The sequence below is a fragment of the Catharus ustulatus genome, chromosome 15, assembly GCF_009819885.2.
Source record: "Catharus ustulatus isolate bCatUst1 chromosome 15, bCatUst1.pri.v2, whole genome shotgun sequence".
Classification (NCBI taxonomy): Eukaryota; Metazoa; Chordata; class Aves; order Passeriformes; family Turdidae; genus Catharus; species Catharus ustulatus.
Genome location: NC_046235.1, coordinates 17854658 through 17876836, shown reverse-complemented (window position 1 = coordinate 17876836; position 22179 = coordinate 17854658). Strand labels below are relative to the sequence as shown.

The following is a 22179-nucleotide window of genomic DNA, read 5'->3' as shown; positions in this document are numbered from 1 at the left end:
GGAAGCTGGGACAGCTGGACCAGCAGCCAGAGAGCAAAGGAACCAAACCTGCTCCCCTCTGCAAACACACCTGGATGGAGCTGGACAACAACCTGATAAATGCAGAGTGAGAAAATGCATGGGTTACCTGAAGTGCAGCCTCCAGAGCCCCTGGCAGACCTGGTGTGGCACAAAGCTGAGGTCCCTGCAGAGCCCAGGGCAGGATTTGGTGTCAGGTGCCTCTGCTCAGGGCACAGGTGGGAGCTGAAACCCCAAAAAGCAGCCCAGGACAGCTCAGCTGACAGTGAAATGAAGCCCACACAGTGGGCATTCCCACTGTGCTGCCCACACTGCCAGCCAGCCCAGGGCAGCCACCAAAGCTGTTCCTGTTCACAGAAACTCCTGAGGGGCTGATTTACCCCTCCCATGAGGCACACTGTGAGATAAATAACATTCCTCCCTCCCCTCCAGCAGCCACTCCAAAACAGTGCCTGTCTGTGTGAAAAGGAGTTGTTTTATTACAAAGTTATGCCAAAATAAAAACAGTCCAGCTGGGATTTTACCCAAATGGCTTGAAATAATTGCTAGGACCAACTGAACTGTTGAATTGATGTCAAGATTTACCAACAGCTCCCTTCAGACAAGGCATCACCAGGTCTGCTGGCAGGAATTATCCTCAATAAACAATTGTATTCAATAAACAGCACCAGTGCTTTATTTTCCAGGAGGCTGCCTGGGAATGCAGTGCTGGAGGCACAGGTTGGGCTGGGAGGACAAACATCAGCTCTGGGTCTGTCCCTCCCTGCACACCCTTCCTTTGTGAGCCCCTCTCCATTCCTGTGTCTCTGTTCCACATGTGCCCACCCTGGGCACCTCACCACTGGCTGTCCCTGCTGAATTCCCACATTTCCCCCCTCCAAATCCATATTTTCATGTCTGGCCACTGTTGGCATCACAATGCCTGATGGATCATTCCTCTTTGGTGGCCTTGAAGCCTGCTGTGTTTGAAAAGCAGCAGGGAATGGGTTCCCCATCAGCTCTGGGTGCAGCAGTGGCAGGGATGAGGGGCTGGGTTTGGGGTGGGAGGCTGGTTCAGGCTGGGGGGACCCACACTGGGCTCCCACAGATGTGCTGGAGACAGGCAGGTGTAGATCTGCTGCCTAAATGGGTGCAAATCAGCAAAAACCACCTTGCAGAGCTGCTCCTTTGGGGCTGCTGGGATCCTCCAGCCTGGCAGCATCACTGATCCACGGTCTGGATAAAATCAGGGCAACCTCTCCGTCCTGGTGAGCCCTCACAGGGCATGGAAGGGGCTCCTGTGTGCCTGGGGAGCTGTGCCCAGGCTGGGCTGCCACGAGGACCAGGCCAGCAGGACAGCAGGACAGCAGGCCAGCAGGACATGGCTGTGCCCCAGTTTGGCTCCCAGGGCTGCTCTCCTGCTTCCAGGAGCTCTCCAGGTGCCATCCTGAGCCAGGACACCACAGCTGTGCCCCAGTTTGGCTCCCAGGGCTGCTCTCCTGCTTCCAGGGCCTCTCCAGGTGCCATCCTGAGCATCTGGAGTCTTTGCCACATTTTTTTCTTACTCTCTTACTCCACTCCAGAAAATTTGAGCAGCGTGCCCTGCTTCATTCTTCACCCACTCTGAGTTTCTTCAGCCAGGGGTCCTGTGGCAGTGGCACCACTCCAAGTCCAGAGTGCAGAGCCCAGGTTTGTCCTGCATGACTTAAAACTGGGAGAAACCACTCTGAAAACAGCAACACCCAGGGATATTCCCAGGCAGGAGCTGCATCCCACTGCCAGCCAGGCAGAGCAAAACACCTCACCCCGAGCAGACTTGCACTAAAAACTAAAGCACAGCAGCACAAACTTGTTCCTTTTTTTGTCCTTTCCACTTTATAGTATATATGTTATCGTTTATTTATAGGCAGATCACTTCACTATTTACAGTACATGAGCGTAGAGATTCTACAGTCTTTTTGATGTAAACAAGAAACTCCACGGCAGGGGAGTCTGGAAAAAGAAGCCAGTTCTGAAGTATTTACACAATTTAAAATAGAACTTTTATACCCACTGGATAGATATAGAGAATACATTGAGCGATTTGGTTAAATTATCTATGAAACTATAGAATCTGACAATGTAAAAATACAAGAAAACGTTCTCTCATTTTAGAAGGTAGACAGTTAAATCACACTAGAAATAAATCTCTTTTGTTTTTTAAAAATAATAACAATAATAATAAAGGAAAGGCATAAGAATCCATGCCATCTCTTAAGGTTAAAGTATATTACATAAATAAGGACACAACAGAACGGAACTGGGGGAAAAATTAAGTGAAATATAAAAAAACCGCTACCAATTAAAAAAAAATACTAAAAACTTGATTCTTAATCACAGAGGGATCAATTCTGCTGCTTTTACTTACTCTGCAAGTAGAAAATGCAGAGTTCAGTAGTACTTACTCAGCATGAGCAAGAGAGGCAGAATTGGTCCCTAACAATTATGAGCAGTGTCCTTTTACTTAAAAAAAAAAAGAAGAAGAAAAAGACAGAATTTAGCTTTTTTTTTTTTTTATAAATAACAAAGCAGATGTGCCCCTTTTTTAGGTGAAATTCTTACACCTTTCTCAAGAAATGCATCAATTGAACTGTTCTCTCTCTTTCTCACATGCACTCACACACTCCCTCCCCAACTCCTGCTGCTGCCCCTGGCCCGGGGAGGGCGAGGGAAGAGGAATGAAACCCCAAAACAAACCCCCAAGGCTGCATTTGGCTCTATATTGCTTGAGATTGTCAGGGATGGACTTAGAATAGAATGGGTTCAGCTCCAACACTGCTTGGACTCAGGACACAGCAGATCTCCAGAAAGAAAAAAAAGAATTCCCCCCAAAAAAAGGAGAACACCGTGTTGATCTGCAATTGCAAAATGCATTTGCATGGCCCAGAGCTGAGATCAGACTCAGGACTGTAACGTGGTCACTGAGCTGCTGCTTCCTGAAAGATGTGAAAGAGGAATCGAGAGAAACCTTTGCTTTGGGGCAGCATCCAACCTTAAAACCTGGGATTGTCCTCTGCATTCAGCCCACACACTCAGAAATGGTTTTTGCTCCTCCCTGCGGAGCCTCAGGGACACGCTGGATTCCAGCCAGGAACCTGCTGCCCTCCCCTGAACAGAATTTTTTTTTCTGGGGCAAACCTGTGCAAAACAAGCAAAGGGGCATTTTATCAGAAACTCTTCACATTCAGCATTTCCCCACAGCACCTGCAGGAAACGGCTGGGGGACGTTCTATACTTACACACTTTTAAAAAAATAAATCTCCTCCTGACTTACTAATGCCAGAATAAACCCTTTTGCTCCCAGTTTCTCCTGCCCATCCCACAGCCCCAGACAGGGTGTGAGGGGTCCCTTTTTGAGGGGCACCCACAGTGATGCCACAGGCTGGGTGGGATGTAAAGGGGGGGATCTCCAGTCCCTGGCAGCTCCTGCCAAGCTCTGGGCACCTCTGGCTTCCCTGGCAGCAGTGCCTGGGCATTGCTTTGCTCCTGCCCCATTTCCCTGGCAGCATCCAAACCTTAGATAGCTCAGGAGGGAGCTCTCACTGCCCCTGTGCCCGACCCACCTTCCTGCAGAATTGAGCACTGTGAGCTAAAGACACCTTTAGAGTAAAAAAAAAAAAAAACAAACCCCACAAAAATAAAAATTAAAAAAAAAAATCAAATGGAAATTTATTTTTCACCCAGTGCTAAAAGGTGGGGGAAGCCCCAGGGCAGGCAGCACACAGCCCTAGGGGCCCTAAGCATAGTGCATAAATCCTGGAAAAGAAAGATCTTTTTGGGGAGGAGGGAAAACCGTCCCAAGTGAATGGGGAAAAAAAAGTAAAAAGCCAAAGCAAAAAAAAAGAAAACCCAACCCCACTTATAGGCTTCAGGCACCACGAAGACCACTTATTGCATCCCTTCCTAGCCTAGGGCTGCAGTACTGATGAGCTCTGTGCAGGACCTGCCCTCCCCTTCCCCAGCAGCTGGGCTGGGGCTGACCCAGGGCACCCAGCCACAGGGAAACTCTGGGAAATTCTGGATCTGGGTACACCAAAACCAGTGCTTGGGAAGTGGCTGAGTGATCCCCTGGAGTGGGCTGGACCCCCCCCAGCTCTGCACTCACCCTTCCCCTCCACCACCCTTGATGCATCCCCAGCAGGGCCCAGCCATGGGTGCCCCCAGCTGAGTGGGAGATGGAAGAATTCCACTTATTTGCTTTTCTTTTTTTTTTTTTTCCTTTTTTTTTTTTTTTCTTTTTTTTTTTTGGTTGGGTTTTTTTTTTTTTTCCTTATTTTTTTGGATTGATCGTTTTCTGAAAAACATCAGCACAGCACAGGACAGTACTACCCACCCTAAATGTGTCGCTATATACATTCTACATAAGCTCTATAGCAATCACATGTAAACATCATCATCGTGAGGAAATACTAGGACAGAAAAAGGCAAAGCTACAATGAGGCAATTGCCAATAGCAGATGCTCAGTCTCGGCCAGAGCTGCTTGCTAAGGTGGGATGAGAAGCAGGGAGGGGATTTGGGGGTGGGAGAGATTCCAGATCTCACTGCTGAGGCTGAAATGGCACAAGGACTGTTCCCTGGCAGCGCCTTGGGCTGGCTGCTGTCAGAACCACGGCTCTCCCGAGGGGAACAGCCAGGGAACTGTGCTGGTGTGGGCATTCCTGCTCCTGCCAGAGCCCAGGGCCACCCGGCACGGCTCTGGCTCCTGGTGTCACATCTGGTGCCATTTCCCAGGCTTTGGTCACTCTCCCTGCAGGACGGGACATACCCAGGGAACCTGGGGGAGAGAAAACCCCCAAGTCAGGGGGAGGGGAGACCCCAGGAGACTCTAATCTATCTATTGGCAGAGTTAAGGCTATAATATTCTATCTACAGAGGATGGCTGAATCCCTAAGTGGTCTCTGGGGCTCAAACACAAAAGGAGGAGGTGGCAATGGCTTGAGGAGCAGCAAGGCTCCCGCTCCCTTGGGAGAACAGTGCCTCTGGCTGGCTGGTGGAGGGCTGTGTCCCCATCCCACTGCACCCACACACGGAGGGCAAGTCCACAGGTGAATTCCACACTCAAACCCAGCCCCGAGGGCCCTTGGCCAGAGGCAGAGCTGTGCCCTGGGGCGCTGGACGGGTCCGGGCTGCGGGTGGCTGCTGGGACCTTATGGCTTATCAGCTACAGGGCAGGGTGCTGGGGGTGCTCAGAGTGGCTGCTGTGCCCCCTGACTCTCTGGATTTGGGGCTGCACTTTGGGCTGGATTTGGGGCTGGATTTGGGGCTGGATTTTGGGGTGGATTTTGGGGTGGATTTTGAGCTGGCTACCCAGTGAGAAGCACGGACAGGTCTTCTCACCCCGCTTGCTTTGCAGGGTGTGGAAGCGAGTGTGGATCAAGCCACAGGGCCTCCCAGTCCTCCCCAACACCCAAGGAGCTGGAGAGGAGCCAGTTCCTCCACACATCCATCCCCCAGGCTGTGCCAGCAGCACCCACCAGATGAAGCCTGGCTGGCTGCTGCCCCCCAGCCCCTCTCTCCTGGCCCCACGGCAGCGCTGGCTGCAGGCAGAGCATCCCTCTGCCACCCTCTGCAGCCTGCAGAGCTGCCTGGCCTGGCTCCATCAGCCACCAGGACCCAGCTCAGCACGGGGGGATGCTCCAGCACAAAGAATGGCTTTGACAGCAGAGTGGGTGAGCCCGGGGCAAGCACCCAGCACCCCGGTTTGCCAGCAGGGGAGGCAGGGGAATGTCAGCTCTGTGACTGCTCTGACCCCCCATTTGCTGAGTGGCAAGTGCCTCATTACAGTGCATAGTTAAAAATCAAGGAAGCGGTACAATAAATCTGAATTACAGTACATCTGAGCCATAAATACATTTCTTTTTTTTTTTAAGTATATACTTTTTTTTTTCTTCTCTTCTTCTATTAAAAATTAGTTTATAATCCTGATTCTATTCACAATGAACAATTTCATCATCACACACTACGGACAAAAAAATGTTATGGTGAACACAGCTGCAACTCCACGGCGGGAGCATGGGGAGGGCTGGGAGGGGGAAGAGGGGCTGGGGGGCTCCTAGGCTCACCCTAAAACAACCAGTCAGAAGCAGAGGGGGGGACTAACGTGTGGCAGTGAGACATCAACACCATGGGGACTCACAGACAGAAGCAGCTTTGTTCAATGTAAACATCGATCAGGGGACAGCAGTCTCTCTCTCGCGGGCGTGCTCTCGCTCTCTCTCTCTCTCTCTTGCCATAGACTGAATAATTTCTTTGAAAACGTAAACATATTGGAAGTGCCTTGACTGAGGTATTGAGGTATTCCTCCAAGGTTAAGGCTGTTACCGATGCAGGCTGAGCTGAGCCTCCTGCAGCAAGCTGTCGAAATCCATGGTCTCGTACTTGCTTTTCACCGGAGCTGGGGAGGACTCGTCCGTGCTGCAATCTGGAAATGGCAGGGACAGAAGGGTCAGGGAAGGGGGAGCAGCATCCTCTCTGCCTCATGGGGAGGGAAACTGAGGCACAGCAGGGCACTGCTCGCTGCCCTGCCACTGCACAGCCAGGCTGGACACAGCGGTGATGGTGACAGGAACCGGGCAGGGCACACACCGCTGACATTCCCTGCCAGGGGTGGAAAAATCTGCTGGGTGCAGCTGGATTTGGAGGGGCTGACACAGGGCCATCCCATGGGAGCTGTGCTGGTGGCAGAGCCAGCCCTGTGCCAGCAGCTGAACACATTTCACCTAATTTCACAGCAGCCCAACATTGTGGGTGTGTGTTTTTGAATGGTGTGGTTGCATTTCACCTCTGCCTGGGGACTCCTCTTCTCAGCCTGTACCAGGATGAGCAGGATTTTAGGAATGAGCTGGGCTGTGGTTCTGCAGAAATCAGATGAGGAGCACTGAGGGGAAGGAGGGGAAGCTGTGGCTCCCCTCCCCACAGCACTGCACACTCACCATCTTCCTCCATGGCGTGCTATCTAGTTCCTAATTTCTCTGTGCCCAAAATGGGAGGCTCTGGGATTTATTTAAATGAAAAATGAACATTCGTGCCCACAACCAAAGTCAAGGGATGGCTGCTCTAAGCAGAGCAGATACTACAAGGTGATCAAAAAATCAGGGAGTACTTGTGTCAGATGGGGCATCTGGAGGTAAGGCAAGACTTGGGGCTTTGTTTTCTGGACCTCAGTCTTTCACTCATCAAGTGGGATCCAGAACCCTTCAGCCCCTGCAGAGGGTACACAAATAAACATGCAGTGTTGGTGAAACACCTGAAGCAAGGAGGGCTGGGCAAAGCCTGGGACAGATTTCTCTGGCAGGACTGGCACAGGGTTTGGCTCCTGGCCCTCAGCTCAGGCTGCAGCCCTGGTGACACAGACACTGAGACCTTGCTGAAGCACTGGCAGCATTAATGCCACCACAGCACATTTCAGAGCTGTCACTTTGGCTCCAGAGTGCATGTGCACCGTGGTGAATCTGTCCTGCAGAGCAGCAAACCACCCACATCACCTCTTGGGCTAATGAAATGTTGCTGACTGCCTTCTCTAATGCCTGGGAAGGGATTTTTCTGCTGGAAAGCCTCCAGCACTGTGCACAAGCTCAGCAGACACAGGATGGGCTGCGCTCAGCTGAGACCCGGCAGCCCCGGGCTGTGATGCTACATTTTGCAGCCAACACACCCTGATGCCTCACACCAGTTTTTTTTTTCATCTTCCCAGTTTCTCAATCCCCCTCCCCGAGCCATGAGCAGTTCCATGAGCCATAGGAAAGTCTTTTCCTGCAGGCTCTGAAGGCGTTTGGGATCCCTGCGTGACCAGCGCTCAGCGCTGTAACAGCTCTGTGCTGATAAAAGAGACAAAGCAGCTGCTGCCTCCTCACCCAGGTCAGCGTATCTGGTCCAGAAGAAGCGCCCCAGGCCACCAGAGCTGAGCTGGAAGGAGGGCTCGTTCCTCTTCCTTAGCGAGGGGCCGTTCTTCAGCGATAAGGCGGCGTGCTCGGAGTAGCGGTACGTGATGAAGCCGTACTTCTCCCCCCTGGGCAACCAGAGAAAGAATGCAACATGTGATGAGCCCCACAGCTCTTGTGGTGCAGCACTACACCCCTGGCCCATCATTCTTCCACTCCTCCATCGCACTGATGCCCTTGGATCTCTGGACATGCTGAATCTCCTCCAAAAGCACCAAGACTGAGGGCTCGGCTGATGCAGGGGATTGATGTGGAACTCTGGCAGTGCTCTGGGGCTTGGGGACAGGAGCTGCCTGCAGCTGCTGGAGCCCTGGGCTACAGCTCACTGCCCACCCACCTGTTAGTCCTGGACAGGACCTGACACTCCACGATTTCACCAAACACCTCGAAGCGTTTCTTCAGCTCGCTGGAGCTCATGCTGCTGGAGAGGTTTCTGATGTACACCACCCGGCCTTCCCCCTGCCAAAGCAACCAGAAGTTTTCAGGCTTGCACCCTGCACCTCCGTGCTGCTGATGGGCTGTGGAGGAGACCCTGCAAGCCAGCACTAGGAAACACTGCCATGGACACAGCCTGACACCTCCAGGATCTGCAGTCTCTGCTCCAGCCAGGTCACAGTGTCACCCCCAGGCTGGAGCAGCCACCGCCCCTTTCTCCTCCTTTAAAATTCTCCTGCATTCTTGCAGCTCTTTCAGCTCCTCCTGGCAAACGTGGGATATATTCCCAAGAATTGCCAGGGGCAAAATCCAATTACATTGCAGGAAAAAGTGCCAAAGCAGCGCGTGTGAGCGTGAGTGAGTGTGCACAGCAGCAGGGAGCACCAATTTACTCCCACGTGCCCACCCCTCTGCCAGCTCCCAGCAGGTGCCCGTGGGTTCCTGGTGCAGGAGCATGCAGTGGGGCCACATCTGTGACAGCTGAGCAGCTCCAGGGATTCCCCACTCACCCCACAAAGTGCCAGTGCCAAGTGCACTGAGGTAGCAGCGTAGGATGCTCTGGGCACCCCCGTGCCAAGGACTCCGTGTGTTGCCAATGCCTGGCGGCTTCGTTGGGTTTTCCTCTCCCCGCCACCCCATGTCCTTGTTTAACACTGGCCTGGCACCAAGGGATGCTGAAGCCAGGGTTAATGGGCTCCAGTGCTGCTGTTTGGGGCAGGGCAGGAGCCGAGGGCTGGGGCTGCTCTGTCCCCGGGTGCTCCCCCTCACTTACGATGGCCTTTTCCCGTCTCTTCTTCAGCTGGCCCCGCTGCCCGCTGCCACCCTGACACTGCTCGCCGTTCTCACACCTGCAAGGGAGGGCCAGGAGGTCAGCCCAGGGCTGGGGAACTGCAGGGAAAGCTGCAAACATCAGTGAGAAACTGGGACACCCACTGGAGTGGCTGGGCACTTGGGGGCATTGGGAGCCAAGGAGAGACTGGGGTTTGGAAACACTGGAAAGGAGACTGAGAAGTTTTTTCTCATCGATGCCAGGGTGTCCCCAGACAACACTTTCCCCTTCCCAGGCCTGGCTTGGGTGCCTGCCCATGCCCTGTCACCCATGGAACCTTCCAGCCGCTTCACTCTGCCCCTGCTTCCTCAGCCCATGGCTGATACTTGCAGCAGTAGCTGATGCAGTGCCAATTATTTTCATAGTTTTTCTTTCATTAATTAGCATCTTTACTACTAGGGCCAGCAGAGCAGAGAGCACTGGGGCTGCCCAAAAATTGAAAAGCAAGGGGGCAAAAGCAGTGCCAATGTCCCCATGTCCCCTGTACCTGAAGGGGCGTCTGCTGGCAGGTGACCGCGAGCGGCAGCACGAGGAGCCCGAGCTGGACCTGCTCCTGGAGCAGTAATGCAAACTGGTCCTGGAAAGGGGGTTTCTCCTCAGGCACAGCTTGGTGTCGCCATGCTCCTCCTCTTCCTCCTCCTCTTCCTCCTCCTCCTCCTCCCCGGGGGAGCCGCTCTCACTGCAGCTGTCCTCAAAGACGGTGTCGTACTCGGGGGTCTTGCAGAAGACCATGTCCTCATCATCGAGGGCACTGTCCAGAAAGCCAAAGTGCTTTGTTAAGCTGGCTCTGATCTCCTGGTCTCTCAGCTGCTTGACTCCATCCTTCCACATCATCTCAGTGCCCACGTCCTTGCTGAGCTCCAGTCCCTGGTAGTGAGCGGCCGGGACCCTCCTCTTGTGCTCTGTCTCCACCTGGCTCGGGGGCTCCCAGGACTTGAGCACCTTCCTCTGCAGGGCAGGCTCGGGTTTCAGCACCTGGCAGTAGTCGTGGTCCCCGAAGGAGCGGGAGAAGGGTCTCTTGAGCAGGCCCTGCTGCTCGGGGAGCGGGCGCGCGCCCGCCCGGCTCAGGTGGGCGAACAGCTCCGTCCTCTCCGGGTGCTTCCTGGGGGCTTTCCTCGAGGCTGCCACATCCCCGGTGCCCCCGGGGCTGGGGGCAATCCCATCCTCCTTCCCTGGCTCCTGGGGGATGTCTGGCTTGTACAGGTCCTCCTCGGCGGGTTTGTATGGTGGAGTGGTGGGCGGTGTGAGACCTGAACCCCCAAACAAAGGGCAGGGGTCAGCTCTGCCCCCTCCACCCTGCCCTGCCCTGTCCCACCTCACCCCAGGGCTGCCCCCACAGCCCCCACAGCCTCACCCAGTGGCACCTGGGGCAACAAGGATGATCCCAGTAAGGACCAGAGGACTCTCCACTCCCTCCTGGTTCATGCAGGGCCCCCCTGAATAGCTCCTCTTACCCCAAAAGTATTCCCCTGAGCTGCTCATGGTGCTCAGATGTGCACAGGGAGTCTCCTGTGTCTGCAGTGGGAAGGAGATGAAGGTGCCCCCTTGGCTGGCTAGGCTGGAACTGAACCCTCCAGGCTGAATTTAGGGTAAATGAGCCCCCTCCTAGAGTACATTTTTGCAAAAAGTCCAAAGCCTGTCCTACCTGCTGTCCCACACAGCTCCACAGTCAGCATTGGCTCAAAGTTTCTCTTCCCAAAGGTTGGGTCACTGGAGAAGAGCAGAAAAACAGGAGAAAGTGTTTAGGTGAACCACAGCCCCAAACACCAAAAGCAAGCTGAGAAATCCCTCCCCACAGGTGAACCCTCCCACTCTGGCTGGTGCCTGCCAGAGTAACCCCACAAGGGCAGTGGGGTGAGCAGCTCCAGGGCACACACAGAATGTCCTGCCACGAGCATGGCACTCTCCCTACACCCTGTGGCTCCCCACAGCCCTGTGCCCAGCAGTGCAGCTCACTGTGCTCTGCAAACACAGCTCCCTGTGCTGGCTGCAGAGGCCCTGCCCAGCCACACAACCCCAGGCAGTTCCCAGCCCCAGGCTGGTTCACTCAGCCCCATCTGCACTTACGTTTGTGCCAAGGACAGCGTGAGACACCTGGGTGTTTCTGAAAGGCAGGAGAGAAGCAGGTTACCCATGGAGCTGTAGCCCTGCAGTGCCCACTGAGGGCTTTGCCCAGCTCAGAGGGACAGCTCACGCTGCCAGGGCTGAGCCATTCCTGCATTTGCAGCTTGCTGGGCTTTTGGGGCACCAGTGCAGCTGAACCCCAGAGCCCAGACCTGGGTGAACCCACGGGGAAGAACCTGGAGGGATGGGGCAACCTGGGTTATGGCCACACCAACTCCTCCACCTCATTATAAGGATGGGAAAATTGAAGCAGAAGATGCCCATGGATTGAAAAGCACCTCAAAAGAGAACAGACCCCCAGCTCCCCACTCATGGCACCCCACAGCCAGGCAGCACAGGGGGCTGCTCACAGCTCTCCTGCCAGCTGAGTGCCCAGCATCTCCCACCCACAGCAGGGACGGCAGGGGCAGCAGGGTGAGCACAGGGACAGTCCCCAAGCCCTCACCTGTTTGCTCCAGGAGGGCACAGCGCCGGCTCTCAGTGCCCACCTCGCCGTCCCCCAGGGAGCCCAGGCAGAGGGGCTGGGGCTCTCCCGACGGGGCTGTGCCCCCCACCTCCACTTCAGCAGCTGGCTCCTCAGCAGAGAAGCCCTCCAGCACTGGGCACTGCGCCTCCCTGCAGCCCAGGGGCACCGAGGACTCAGCAGGGGGCTCAAGGAAGGACAGCCAGTGCCCGAGCTCGGGGTTGAGTCTCTTGGAGCGGCGCACGGCGTGAGCGGCGCTGTCCTGCTTGCGGGCCACCTTCCCCGTGCCCAGGGCGCCCTCCTGCCTGCCAGCATCGTCCTCAAGGCCACCCAGCTCCCGTGGCCCTTCCACCTCGGGGCTCTGCCGGGGCTCTCCCTTCTCTGCTGCTTTCACCCTGGACGTGCAAGTCCCGCTGGCATCCTCGCCGTCAGGCACGGGGGAGCAGGAGCCGGGCGGCCGCGCCAGGGCGGCGTACACGGGCTTGCCCAGGCGGTACGGCTTGCTGACATCGCACAGCAGGTCCCGCGCCAGCAGCTCCTTCAGGATGGAGAAGGACGCTCCGGGTTTCTTGCAGCTGCCAGGTGCCTGCCAGGCGCAGCCCGGCCGGCTCTGGGCACCGCCTGGCGCGGGGGCACAGTCTGCTTTGGCTCTCTTGAAGGGGCTGCCGCAGGGCTGGGGCTTGCTGTCGGCGGGGTCGCGGGCGGGCAGCTTGCGAGGGGGCAGGCAGTAGGTGTGCATGTAGCGGATCAGCTCCAGCACCGAGTGCAGCTCGCCCTCGCAGGAGAACTGGCTGCCAGCGCCTTCCTCCGCCGAGGACAGCGCGGCCAGCGAGTCGCCGGAGCTCAGCGAGTCCTCGCTGCAGTCACTGTCGTCCTCGTGCTGGGAGCAGTCGCCCAGGGAGGGGTGGTGGCCGCTGCCCGGGCACTCCTCGGGGGCCTGGGGGGTTTTGGTCTGGGAGCAGGAGGTGCTGGAGGTGAGGTGCCGGTGCAGCTCCGTGCAGCTGCGGCTCTGCGCCTGCGGGACGCTCGCCCTCCTGTCCCGGGGACCCTCCACCTGCCAGAGGAGAGAGGAGAAAGTCAGTCCTGAGTCCCACAGCCCTGGGGGGGAGGCTGACAGAGCCACCCCACACCCTGACACCCCCCAGTTGTGGCTCACAACTCCCTGGGGTCAGCCTCATGCCCCTCCTGCAGGCAGTGATGCTCCTTCTCCCCAGCAGGGATCTGCTGCTCTTCCCTCACAATCTAATTTACCAGGCACAATCACCATTAGCAAAGCAGGAAAATCTCTGATGTGGCACCTTCTGCCGGGTTTCAGACCAAGCTCAAGTGTTGGGGTTGGGCTGAGAGTCAGCAGTGACCAGGGATCACACAGGGATTGCACAAATGGGTGCTCAGGGAAGCTGGGAGAGGCCAAACCCCCCTGGCTTCACGTGAGATCAAGGTGCTGCTTAGCACAGCACAAACTCTAAAAGTTTTGCAGAGCCCTGACTGTTGGGAGCACTGTGGGTGACAGTCCCTGCCTGTTCCCAGCCCCAACATCCAGCCCAGACTCCCCAACACCACCTTTGGGACAGGTGGGTCCAGGAATGTGCTGGTTTTGCATTGTTTGATTTCTGGTGAGGAGGGAAAGAGCCAGCCAGGGAAGTGATTTTCTGAGAGAAGTTGCTAAGAGTGTGATTTGCTGTGACACTGAAGCCACCAAAGAACTATTTCTTATAGAGAAGTCTCCATAGCATGGCAAGAAAGACTCCTCTCCCTAAGAGAACTGAAAAAAGACTATTGTAGAGGTAGTAAACTGACTGAAAGCCCAAGTTTTGTCTCTACACTGTCAGTAAAAAAGAAAAAAGGGGTGTAAGAGGAAGTGTTCTAAAAGTTTATTCTGATTTTCTTATTATTTTTCCTTTAATTCTGTTAATAAAGCTTTCTTTACACCCCTCAAAGTTTGAGCCTACTTTACCTTCCTCCTAATCCTATCTCACAGCAAGAAATGAGTACATAATTGCAGTAGGTGCATTAGACCCACTGCTAAAGGCAGTACCTTTGTGCAGGGCCGTGCAGGACGGGATTTTGGGGTCCCCGGGCGCCGGGCGCTCCCGTCCCGCTGAACCTCACAGCTGGGAGGTGATGGAGACAGGAGCAGCTTCTTCAGCTGCAAAGACAAAGGGGCAAGAAAAGGAGTCGGCATCGCAGTGAAGGCAGGAGGAAACACCCTGGGGGAGTGAGCATCCCACCCAAAAATGGGGAAAAAAAAAAAAAATCAGGCAGGGAGGGTTTGTGGAAGGTTTGTGTTTCCCACCTCCTCAAAGCTTTCAGCCCGGGGGACCCCAGGCAGGTTGGGGCAGTGAGGACAGGAGGGAATTTATTTCCCAGGGACAACCCCACTGGTGTCACACACGCATGTGGCATCCCAGCTTCTCACTCCAGTTCTGCCTGAGGTGACAAAGGCTTTGCACTGGAGTGAGTGATGGGTTTGGACAGCTCGCTGGAGTCCCCAAGGGAGGCTCATTTAGCCAAAGCATCCAGAGAGGGCCTCGACTCATTAACGAGCTTCCAGGGCGTTTTGCAGATGCAAATCCCTGTGGGATCTGTGGAGCATCTCCCCCAGCACTGTGTCAAGCCCATGGGCACTGGGTTTTCCCCAGCACACTTCTGACAGCAGGCTCAGCACAACATTTCCCTTCTACTCAACCCCAATTTTGACCAGGGGGAGGGAAAAAAATAAAAACCAAAAACCCAGAGCCCACACCCAGCACCAACATTTGAGACTGTGCCCATGTGGCGCTAACAACAGCTCAACAGCAAGACGACTGCGTAGGCACCGGGGACTGCAGGAGCCAGATCTGGGGCTCCCCTGCTGCCCTGCAGGGCCAGGGATTGATAGAAAAGGGGTGCCCGGGTCAGGGTCTGCCAGGAAACGCCACCCTCAGCTTTAGGAGTGAGACTCCTGTTGGTGGAAGCGCCCAGCACCCTTTCCCCCCCGCCCCTGCAACGTATACATCCTATATATACACATACAGGTCATGTGTGATATATACCCCTGGCGGGGCGTGGGCGGTGGAGATGCACGCTGTCACCACTGGATGTCACTCCTCCCCTTCGCTGGGATTTTGGGGACACCCCGGGACCGGGCTGGGGGCTCTGGGGGGTGACTGTGAGCAGCAGGAGGGGGCAGGTCGGGTGTCCTGTCCCAGGGAACCTCCCGGGAAACGCTCCCAGTTCATCCTGGCCAGGAAGGGGAGCAGGGCTGGAGCCTCAGCATTGCAGGGAATCAACAGGGATGCTCCAGTCACCCAAACTGGAGGGACTGGAGGCCACACAGCCCCTGAGGGGCTTTGGTGGAAGGCACAGGGAGGGTCAAACCCTCCAACTGAGGGCAGGGGGTGACACTCAGGCTAAGCCCTCTTGTGACAGCAGGGAGCTCAGAGCAGGGGGAACAGCCACCACTGCCCATGGGCACGGGGCTGGGATGAGGCAGGGAGAGCCCCGGGCAGCCCCACACCTGCAATGGGATTAAAAACAGGTGTGGGTGTGCCAAAGCAGCCCCCAGCCCTCTGGCAGCCACCCCCAGCCCGTCCATAGATAGATTTGTATACACACAGCTCGTTCCCGTGAGGATGGCGATGGAGGTGACAGCAATGATGCAGAACATGTATACGTATACAATACAAGTATATGCTTTGGTATTGACGGTTAAAGAGAGTTTTAAGCCTAGAATGAAAAAATTCAGACCTTGGCTTCCTATCATACCCATGCAGCCGGCTTATCTGGGGCTCATCCAAATCCACCTTAAACAGTAGGAAGTGGGTTCTTACTAGAGACAGCTCATCACACTCGGGGGCCGGGGGCGGCCCCCCCGTGACCGGGGCGGTGGGTTTGGGGGAGGGGGCAGGTGAGGTGGTGGCAGGGTTGAGCGTGTCCCCCTCTTCCATAGTTGGGAAGGCAGCCAGGCCCATGTCATCTCCCTGTATATCATCCAAAGTCTCGGTGAGGGCTGCCAGCAGCGCTTCGTTCTCGCTGTCTATTATCTGAAAGGAGCAGGCAGAGAAGAAAGGGGGTGTTAGGCTGGGCACAGGGTCCCTGGGATGCTGGAGAGGGGACAGGGAGCAGCAGAGCCACACCAGCTCCCACAGTGACCCCAGCACAAGGAGAGACCCAGAAAAGGAGCATCACTCTGTCCACCTGCACCCCAGCAGGAAAAGAATGAATCACAGCATCTTCTCTCCACCCCACCGTGAGGCAAACAGCAGCAGATAAAGGATTGTGAGGAAAAAGCTCCTGGACCAAATCCTCCTGACTCTGGGCTGCAAGAGCTGCGAGCTCAGCCCAGTGGAGAAGAGGGCACAGCCTCCCAGGAGGACACAGGGGAAGCTCTGCCCGGGCTGCAGCCCTGGCCAGGTGCCACAGCTTGTGACAACAACCACTCTGAGTTGTGTGTCCCCAAACACAGGCACCTCCAGCTCCTCAGGGGCTCTCAGCCCTCACACCTAGAGCTGGTGCACCCAGTGTTCTGTGAGAGAGCCCAAACCTCCCATCAGCATCCCCAGATCACGCTGTTCACCCAAAAACTGGGTCAGGGGAGCTGCAGTGCAAGGCTCATCTCCCTCTGGGACCCACGGGACCTGGGGCTGCTCCTGCCTCCTCCCTGCCCACTGCTCCAGCTTCACTTGGATCCCTCTTTTCATCTGGGCTTTGGCTTTGCTGATACCTCCAGCCTTCCCAGCCTCACACAGCCCCATGAACTCCCTTCCAGTCTGGCAATACAGTGCTGAAGCCCAGAAGAGGATGCAGAAGCTGAGGAATGGCTGGAGTGAGCCAGGAGTTCCTTCTTTTTGGTCCTCCTCCATCACAATCTGAATGTAAACCATGTCCAACGAGAAGCAGGCTACCATCAGTGATAAAATTAGCACGGGGGTAAAGCCAGGCTCACAGGCAGGACTGCTGCCTGCACACAGCCTCCTGTGCTTCTCTCCTCTTGTTTGAAAATTAAACATCTTTTGTTCCATGCCCTAACCTTGCTCGCAGTTACTAGAGCAGGCTCCAGGGAAAGGCAGCAGGATGCTCCATTTTTGGCTCAGTTTCTTTTCCTCCTGTTATTGGCACGAGATTGCTGTGCACACAAGTTCAGTGGGATACATTTCATCATACTCCACTGCTCCTCATCGGCCTGGCTTTTGCATTTCTTTTCTGTTTATCTTTTCCCCAGGAAGTTCACGGAAAATATGCATCTCGTGATGAAGGTCCCTCAGCTGGGCTGGACCATTTTCAAGCACAGCATCAGCCCAGCATAAAAGCCAGAGGGTTGTTATTATGGGCAGGTTGGAAAATATTGAGGCTTTTTTTTTTGTTAATCTCCTTGTTTAAATAGAAATCTTTCTCCTCCCAAAATGTAACCCAGGGTTGGTGATTAGCTGGTTCCAGTGGCTCACAACCTCCTTGTGCAAGGGGGTAAAGGGCTGGGTGCTGCTCAGGAGGGCACAGAGACCCCAGCCCCAAGGACAGGCACATCCAGGGCAGGGTGTGAGCTTTGGGCAGGGTGAGGGGGCTGCTCTGTGCCTGTCCCCCTCTGCATCTCCCTGCTCCCACCTTGTCTGTGCTGTGCCCACAGCCCTGCCCTGTGCTCACAGCTCCAGGAGATGAAACAGAGACAGGAGCAGAGGGACATGGAGCATCCCCTGCCCCAGCTTTGCACCAAGATCCACCCCAGAGATGAGGAGAGGAACCAGCTAAAGGGACCCCAGACCCACACAGAGCTGGGAAAACAGGAGGAGCTGCTCTGTGCTCCTGGGAAGGGAATTTTCCCAGTGCTGAGACCCCCACACTGCCACCCTGGCACTCTGGGAATGGAACAGGACATGCTGCACCCCAGCTGCAATTCCCTGTGAATAATCCAGCACAGGAGAGCTGGCTCAGCCTCCTCCTCCTCCTCCTCATCAGCCCTACTCCACTTGCCCCATTTAGAGCCGGTGCACAAATTAATGGAGCACTAATCAGCTGGGGAGGAGATATTAATAGTTGTGTGTGTGTTCCCTCCTCCCACCCACCCTCCTTCTCCCCCTGCCTCCTTGCTGGGGGGGTTGGGGGTACCTGGAAGAGCTCGGAGTCGTCGGTGCTGTACTGGCTGGAGTCGGTCTCTGAGTGCTCCCCTCCCCAGTGCAGCTCACTGAAGCAGCCAGCAGAGTCCAGGTCACCGGCGTCCAGCTGGGACAGATCGATCTCAGGGAAGTCAGAGTAGAGGTGCTCCTCGCCAGACACCTCATACTGCACACAGGAAAGGAGAGAAACAGGCTGAGCACGGAGGTGCAGCAAGCACAGGCAGCAGCATCCCCCCAGATGCCACCCTGGTGTCCCCAGCCCCTCTTCCACTCCAGCAGCAGTGACACACCAACCCCTCTGGTGTCCCAGCTGTGCCAGAGGTTGGAACAGCACAGAAGAGCCTGGTGTGTCCCAGCCAGCACAGCACAGCCACCCAACTGCTCTGAGAGCAATTCCTGCCCTTGGTGCCCTAAAAGTGACATCCAGGTCATGCAGGTGGGGTCAGCACAAGACACCTGGCACAGCAGCACAGCCTCACACCTGGAGCTCACCCTGTCCCCAGCACAGGGTCCTGACCCACTCAGGACATCCCAAAGCACCACCAGGGCACCCAGACCCTGCTCCCTGCAGGGTGACAAGAACAGCATGGAAATGAATGGATGTCTGAGAGCACACAGCACGATGGGAGCTGCAGGAACCGAGCTAAAAATCATCATTTAACCCCAGAAAGGAGCTGGCACCTGCCCCACTTGGGCCTGGCTTCCAGCCACGAATCCCCAGGGCTGCACCCAGCCAGGGCTGGCACCAGCACCCATCTGCACCGTGCCTGGCTTTGCCTCGGTGTCCAGGTTAAACCACGGAGGGGAAAGGTCTGCTGCAACTCCTCCCAGCACTGGCTGCCCAAGGGGAGTTTTCTGCAGTGAGGGAAGCAAGTTTATTTACAGAGCAAATGGATTTTGGAGCAGGCAAACATGTGAGCATGTGAGAGAGGCTGCAGGGGAGCGTGGGGGCCCTTCCTCCTGAAGCACCCTGGAAGGGTCTCCTCCCTCACTCAAAGGGATTTCAAGCCCAGCTGCAGGAAAGGAAAAGAGAGCTTTTCTCTCTTCTCATTTTTTGTTTTTCCAACTGGGATAATCTGGGATTACTGTCTGTGCTCCCTCGGGCTGAGGATGCTCCTGCCACGCTCCCCACCACGTTCAGGACACTCCAGAGGACACCCCTGTGTACACACTCACTCCAATTCTGCATTTCTCACCTGCTTCCCACCCTGCCCAATCCCAGGGGAGGTGGAAAACAGGGAGAGCACCTTGGAGGGCACAGCCAGGGCAGGGCAGGGTGGTTTCATGGGCAGTGCTGTCCCAGGGGCTGCAGTGGGGCTGGGGGATGCAGGGAGCTGCTGCTGCTGCCCCAAAGCTCTGGGAGCTGCCCCCACGCTGGGGGATGCTCTCCCAGCACCCTCCCTTCACCTTTTTGCTGGAGGGATGTGCTTCAGGTAGACACCACAAGTGTGGAGCCACAAAGTGCATCAGGCACCCCAGAGTGGCTCTGGGAGCTGCTACTCCTCACTGGCCCCCAGGGATGGGGATTTTCTAAGCTGCCCTGCAAAAACCTTTGTTCCCAGGTGTCAGAGCACGTGCAGCAGGTCAGGAGTCCCCTCTGCCAGCTCTGGGGGACACAGATGCTGCCTGTCCCCTTGTTCTGTCCCCTCTGCTCAGGGGCAGCTCTGGCACCAGATGTCCTTTGGCCTTTCAGATGTGTCCCTTACCTGCTGTGGCTTGTCCCTGCCTTCCTGTCCCTGCTCCAGAAAAAGTCTTGTGACAACTTTGTCTCCCCCTTCTCCCCAGATCTTCCCATGGGAACACAGGCAAAGGCTTTTATTTTTAGCCAAGCCATACATACACAGATATACGTGTGTCTGTGTGTGCGTGTGTGCGCGCAATTAAAAATAGCAGAGCAGCCAAATTCTCCTGCTCCTTTTGATATGCCACAAGGGAAAAGATCCTGGTGCTGAGATCACAAGGAGCAGCTGACACCAGTGCTCGGGATGTCTTTTGATCAACTCCACAGATGTGACATGTCCCCATTGGCAACAGGGCTGGGTAAAAATAAACTCCTGCAAGCCAGTGTTGCTGAGCTGCCCTCGCTGGGCACTCCAGGGCAGGACTGCCCAGCCACTGCCACGCTGGGGATGCTGCCAGGCTCCTTGGGAATGCCCAAAACTCAGCTGTGCCTGTGTGGAGCCTCCTCCTTGGAAAACATGGGCACAGCCTTTGCTTAGTGGGGTCACCCATACTGCACCCAGCACCCCAAACAGCCCCCTCTGCCAGGCAGGGTCATTTACCTGGGGCTGCAGAGGGAAATCACCACTGCCAGCTCAGAGCCCATCACCCTGAGCCCCTCTGGGGTGGCAGCCCACGGGCACAGGACCTCATCTGCTCTGACTCTCCCTTTTCCCACCCTTTGCACTTCCTGCTGCCTTGGGAGAGGAGTGAACTTTTGTTCTAATTTTACTCGGGACTTTGTAGGAAGATCAGCCATGGGTTCTTGGTGTGCAGCCAGCAAACACCCATGGAGACATGTTCAGAAATTCGGAGGCATCCTCCAGCCCAGACACCTGGCCCTGGTGTGCTGCAGCCACCAGAGAGCTGCTGGCAGTGCCTGATGAATCCTGCCCCAGGGAGGAGAGCTCCTGGTGCCTCCCTGCTCAGCATCCCTTTGTCTCCTGGCTCTGGTGCTCTGGTGCTGCCACTCCTGTCCCTTTCTGTCCCAGGGCAGTGGCAAGGTGAGGCAGCACGAGGAGCTGGCACAGGGTGAGGATCCATCTCCCTGCCCCACTGTGAGGGTGTTCAGTGCAGGCCACTTTCTCTGGTGTCCCCAGCAGCTCTGGCACTTGTCCTGGGCTGGAGCCACATCCAAGGATGTCCCAGCTCAGTGCTGGTTCCTGACACCCTGGGGACAGCAGGTGGGACATGTCCCTTTCAGCTCTTCTGGTTTGGAGCAGTGTGAACTCTGCCATGTGAGGCCTTATCTCTGAAGAGACACGAGACTCCTCCCCAAGCCCAACTCTAATCAAACACTGGATTAACGAGACAGGAAATGTTTTCCTCTTCTCCAGGGTCAACCTGGGCTCCCCAAACGAAAGCCCTGCAGTCAGCAGGACTGGAGAGGAGAGGCTGGCTGGGGTCAGGCTGTATCCACCAGCCCAGGGGGACAGGAGCAGCCCTGCTGCCAGGGAACAGAACCCAAAGCAGGGCAAGCACAGGCTCAGCTCATTGTCTGCTCTGCTTAACTGGCTCAGGGAGCTGGGGACAATGCAGTGACCGTGACAGAGAGCCCTGCAGGTGCTCTCCTCTGTCTCACTCCAGCTGACAGAAATTACCCTTATCTGCAGAACCCCTGGGTCCAAGCCCTTGAAGTCATGGCCAAATATTTTGGAGTGGGCTGTGGGCACAGGGGGTGATGGGCACAGGGCTCGTGCTTAGTCAGCCTGCACTGTGGAAACCTCTGAAAAGCTTCTGGCCACGGGCAGTACCTTCCAGGAGCTCTGCACTGCCTGTGTGACAGCCCTGGCACTCAGGTGCCACCATGCTGCAAGGAAAACAAGGAAGGAAAGAGGCAGCACCTCGGAGGGGCCAAAGGCGGCAGGCAGGAACAGGCAGCCCAGTCCTTGCTGGGCAGCAAGTGGTGACTCAGCTCCTCCCTGCACAGCCAAGAGCCTACCCAAAGCATTAAGGGATAAATATACATCCACACGTGCTGCAGACACTGCCCCAAATTAGCCAGGGGCGCCAGGCTGGGACCCAAAGCAGCACAAGGTGAGAAATGCCAAGTGCTGCTCCCACCAGCCCTCCCTCTGCCCCAAGGGGAGCTTCCCCCTCCTCACCCTCACCCGGACCTGACTCGAAAAAGGAAAGAAAATCCTTGGGCAGGGGTTTTGCAGAGAGTGCTCTGGGCTTATCAGGGAAATCCGTAATCACAGACTGCTCCAAACGGGGATTACAGCCTGCAGGGAGACAGCACTGCTGGGACACTGCCTGGGGTGGCACTGCTGGGACACTGCCTGAGGTGCCACTGCCTGGGGTGGCACTGCTGGGACCCTGCCTGGGGTGGCACTGCCTGGTGTGGCACTCTGGCTGGTGCTGCACTGAACTGGCTGCTGTGACACTGAACTGGCTGGTGTGACACTGGGCTGGTTGATGTGGCACTGGGCTGGTTGATGTGACACTGAACTGGCTGGTATGACACTGAACTGGCTGGTGTGACACTGGGCTGGTTGATGGGACACTGAACTGGCTGGTGTGACACTGAACTGGCTGGT

At 56.0% G+C, this 22179-nt stretch overlaps 1 protein-coding gene across 1 annotated transcript in view; it reads right to left on the bottom strand.

Annotated features, from left to right (window-relative positions):
* Positions 1-6261: 6261 nt before the first annotated feature.
* PPARGC1B (PPARG coactivator 1 beta) overlaps positions 6262-22179 on the bottom strand; it is a 40952-nt gene continuing 25034 nt past the window's right edge. Inside the window, exons 2-12 of the mRNA XM_033073555.1 lie at positions 17913-18086; positions 15641-15853; positions 13867-13977; positions 11811-12882; positions 11309-11345; positions 10887-10951; positions 9729-10491; positions 9185-9260; positions 8315-8436; positions 7891-8045; positions 6262-6458 (exon numbers count right to left, since the gene is read on the bottom strand). Coding sequence (XP_032929446.1) covers positions 6355-6458; positions 7891-8045; positions 8315-8436; positions 9185-9260; positions 9729-10491; positions 10887-10951; positions 11309-11345; positions 11811-12882; positions 13867-13977; positions 15641-15853; positions 17913-18086 — 2892 coding nt within the window. The 3' untranslated portion in view covers positions 6262-6354. The remainder of the gene's footprint in view (positions 6459-7890; positions 8046-8314; positions 8437-9184; positions 9261-9728; positions 10492-10886; positions 10952-11308; positions 11346-11810; positions 12883-13866; positions 13978-15640; positions 15854-17912; positions 18087-22179) is intronic.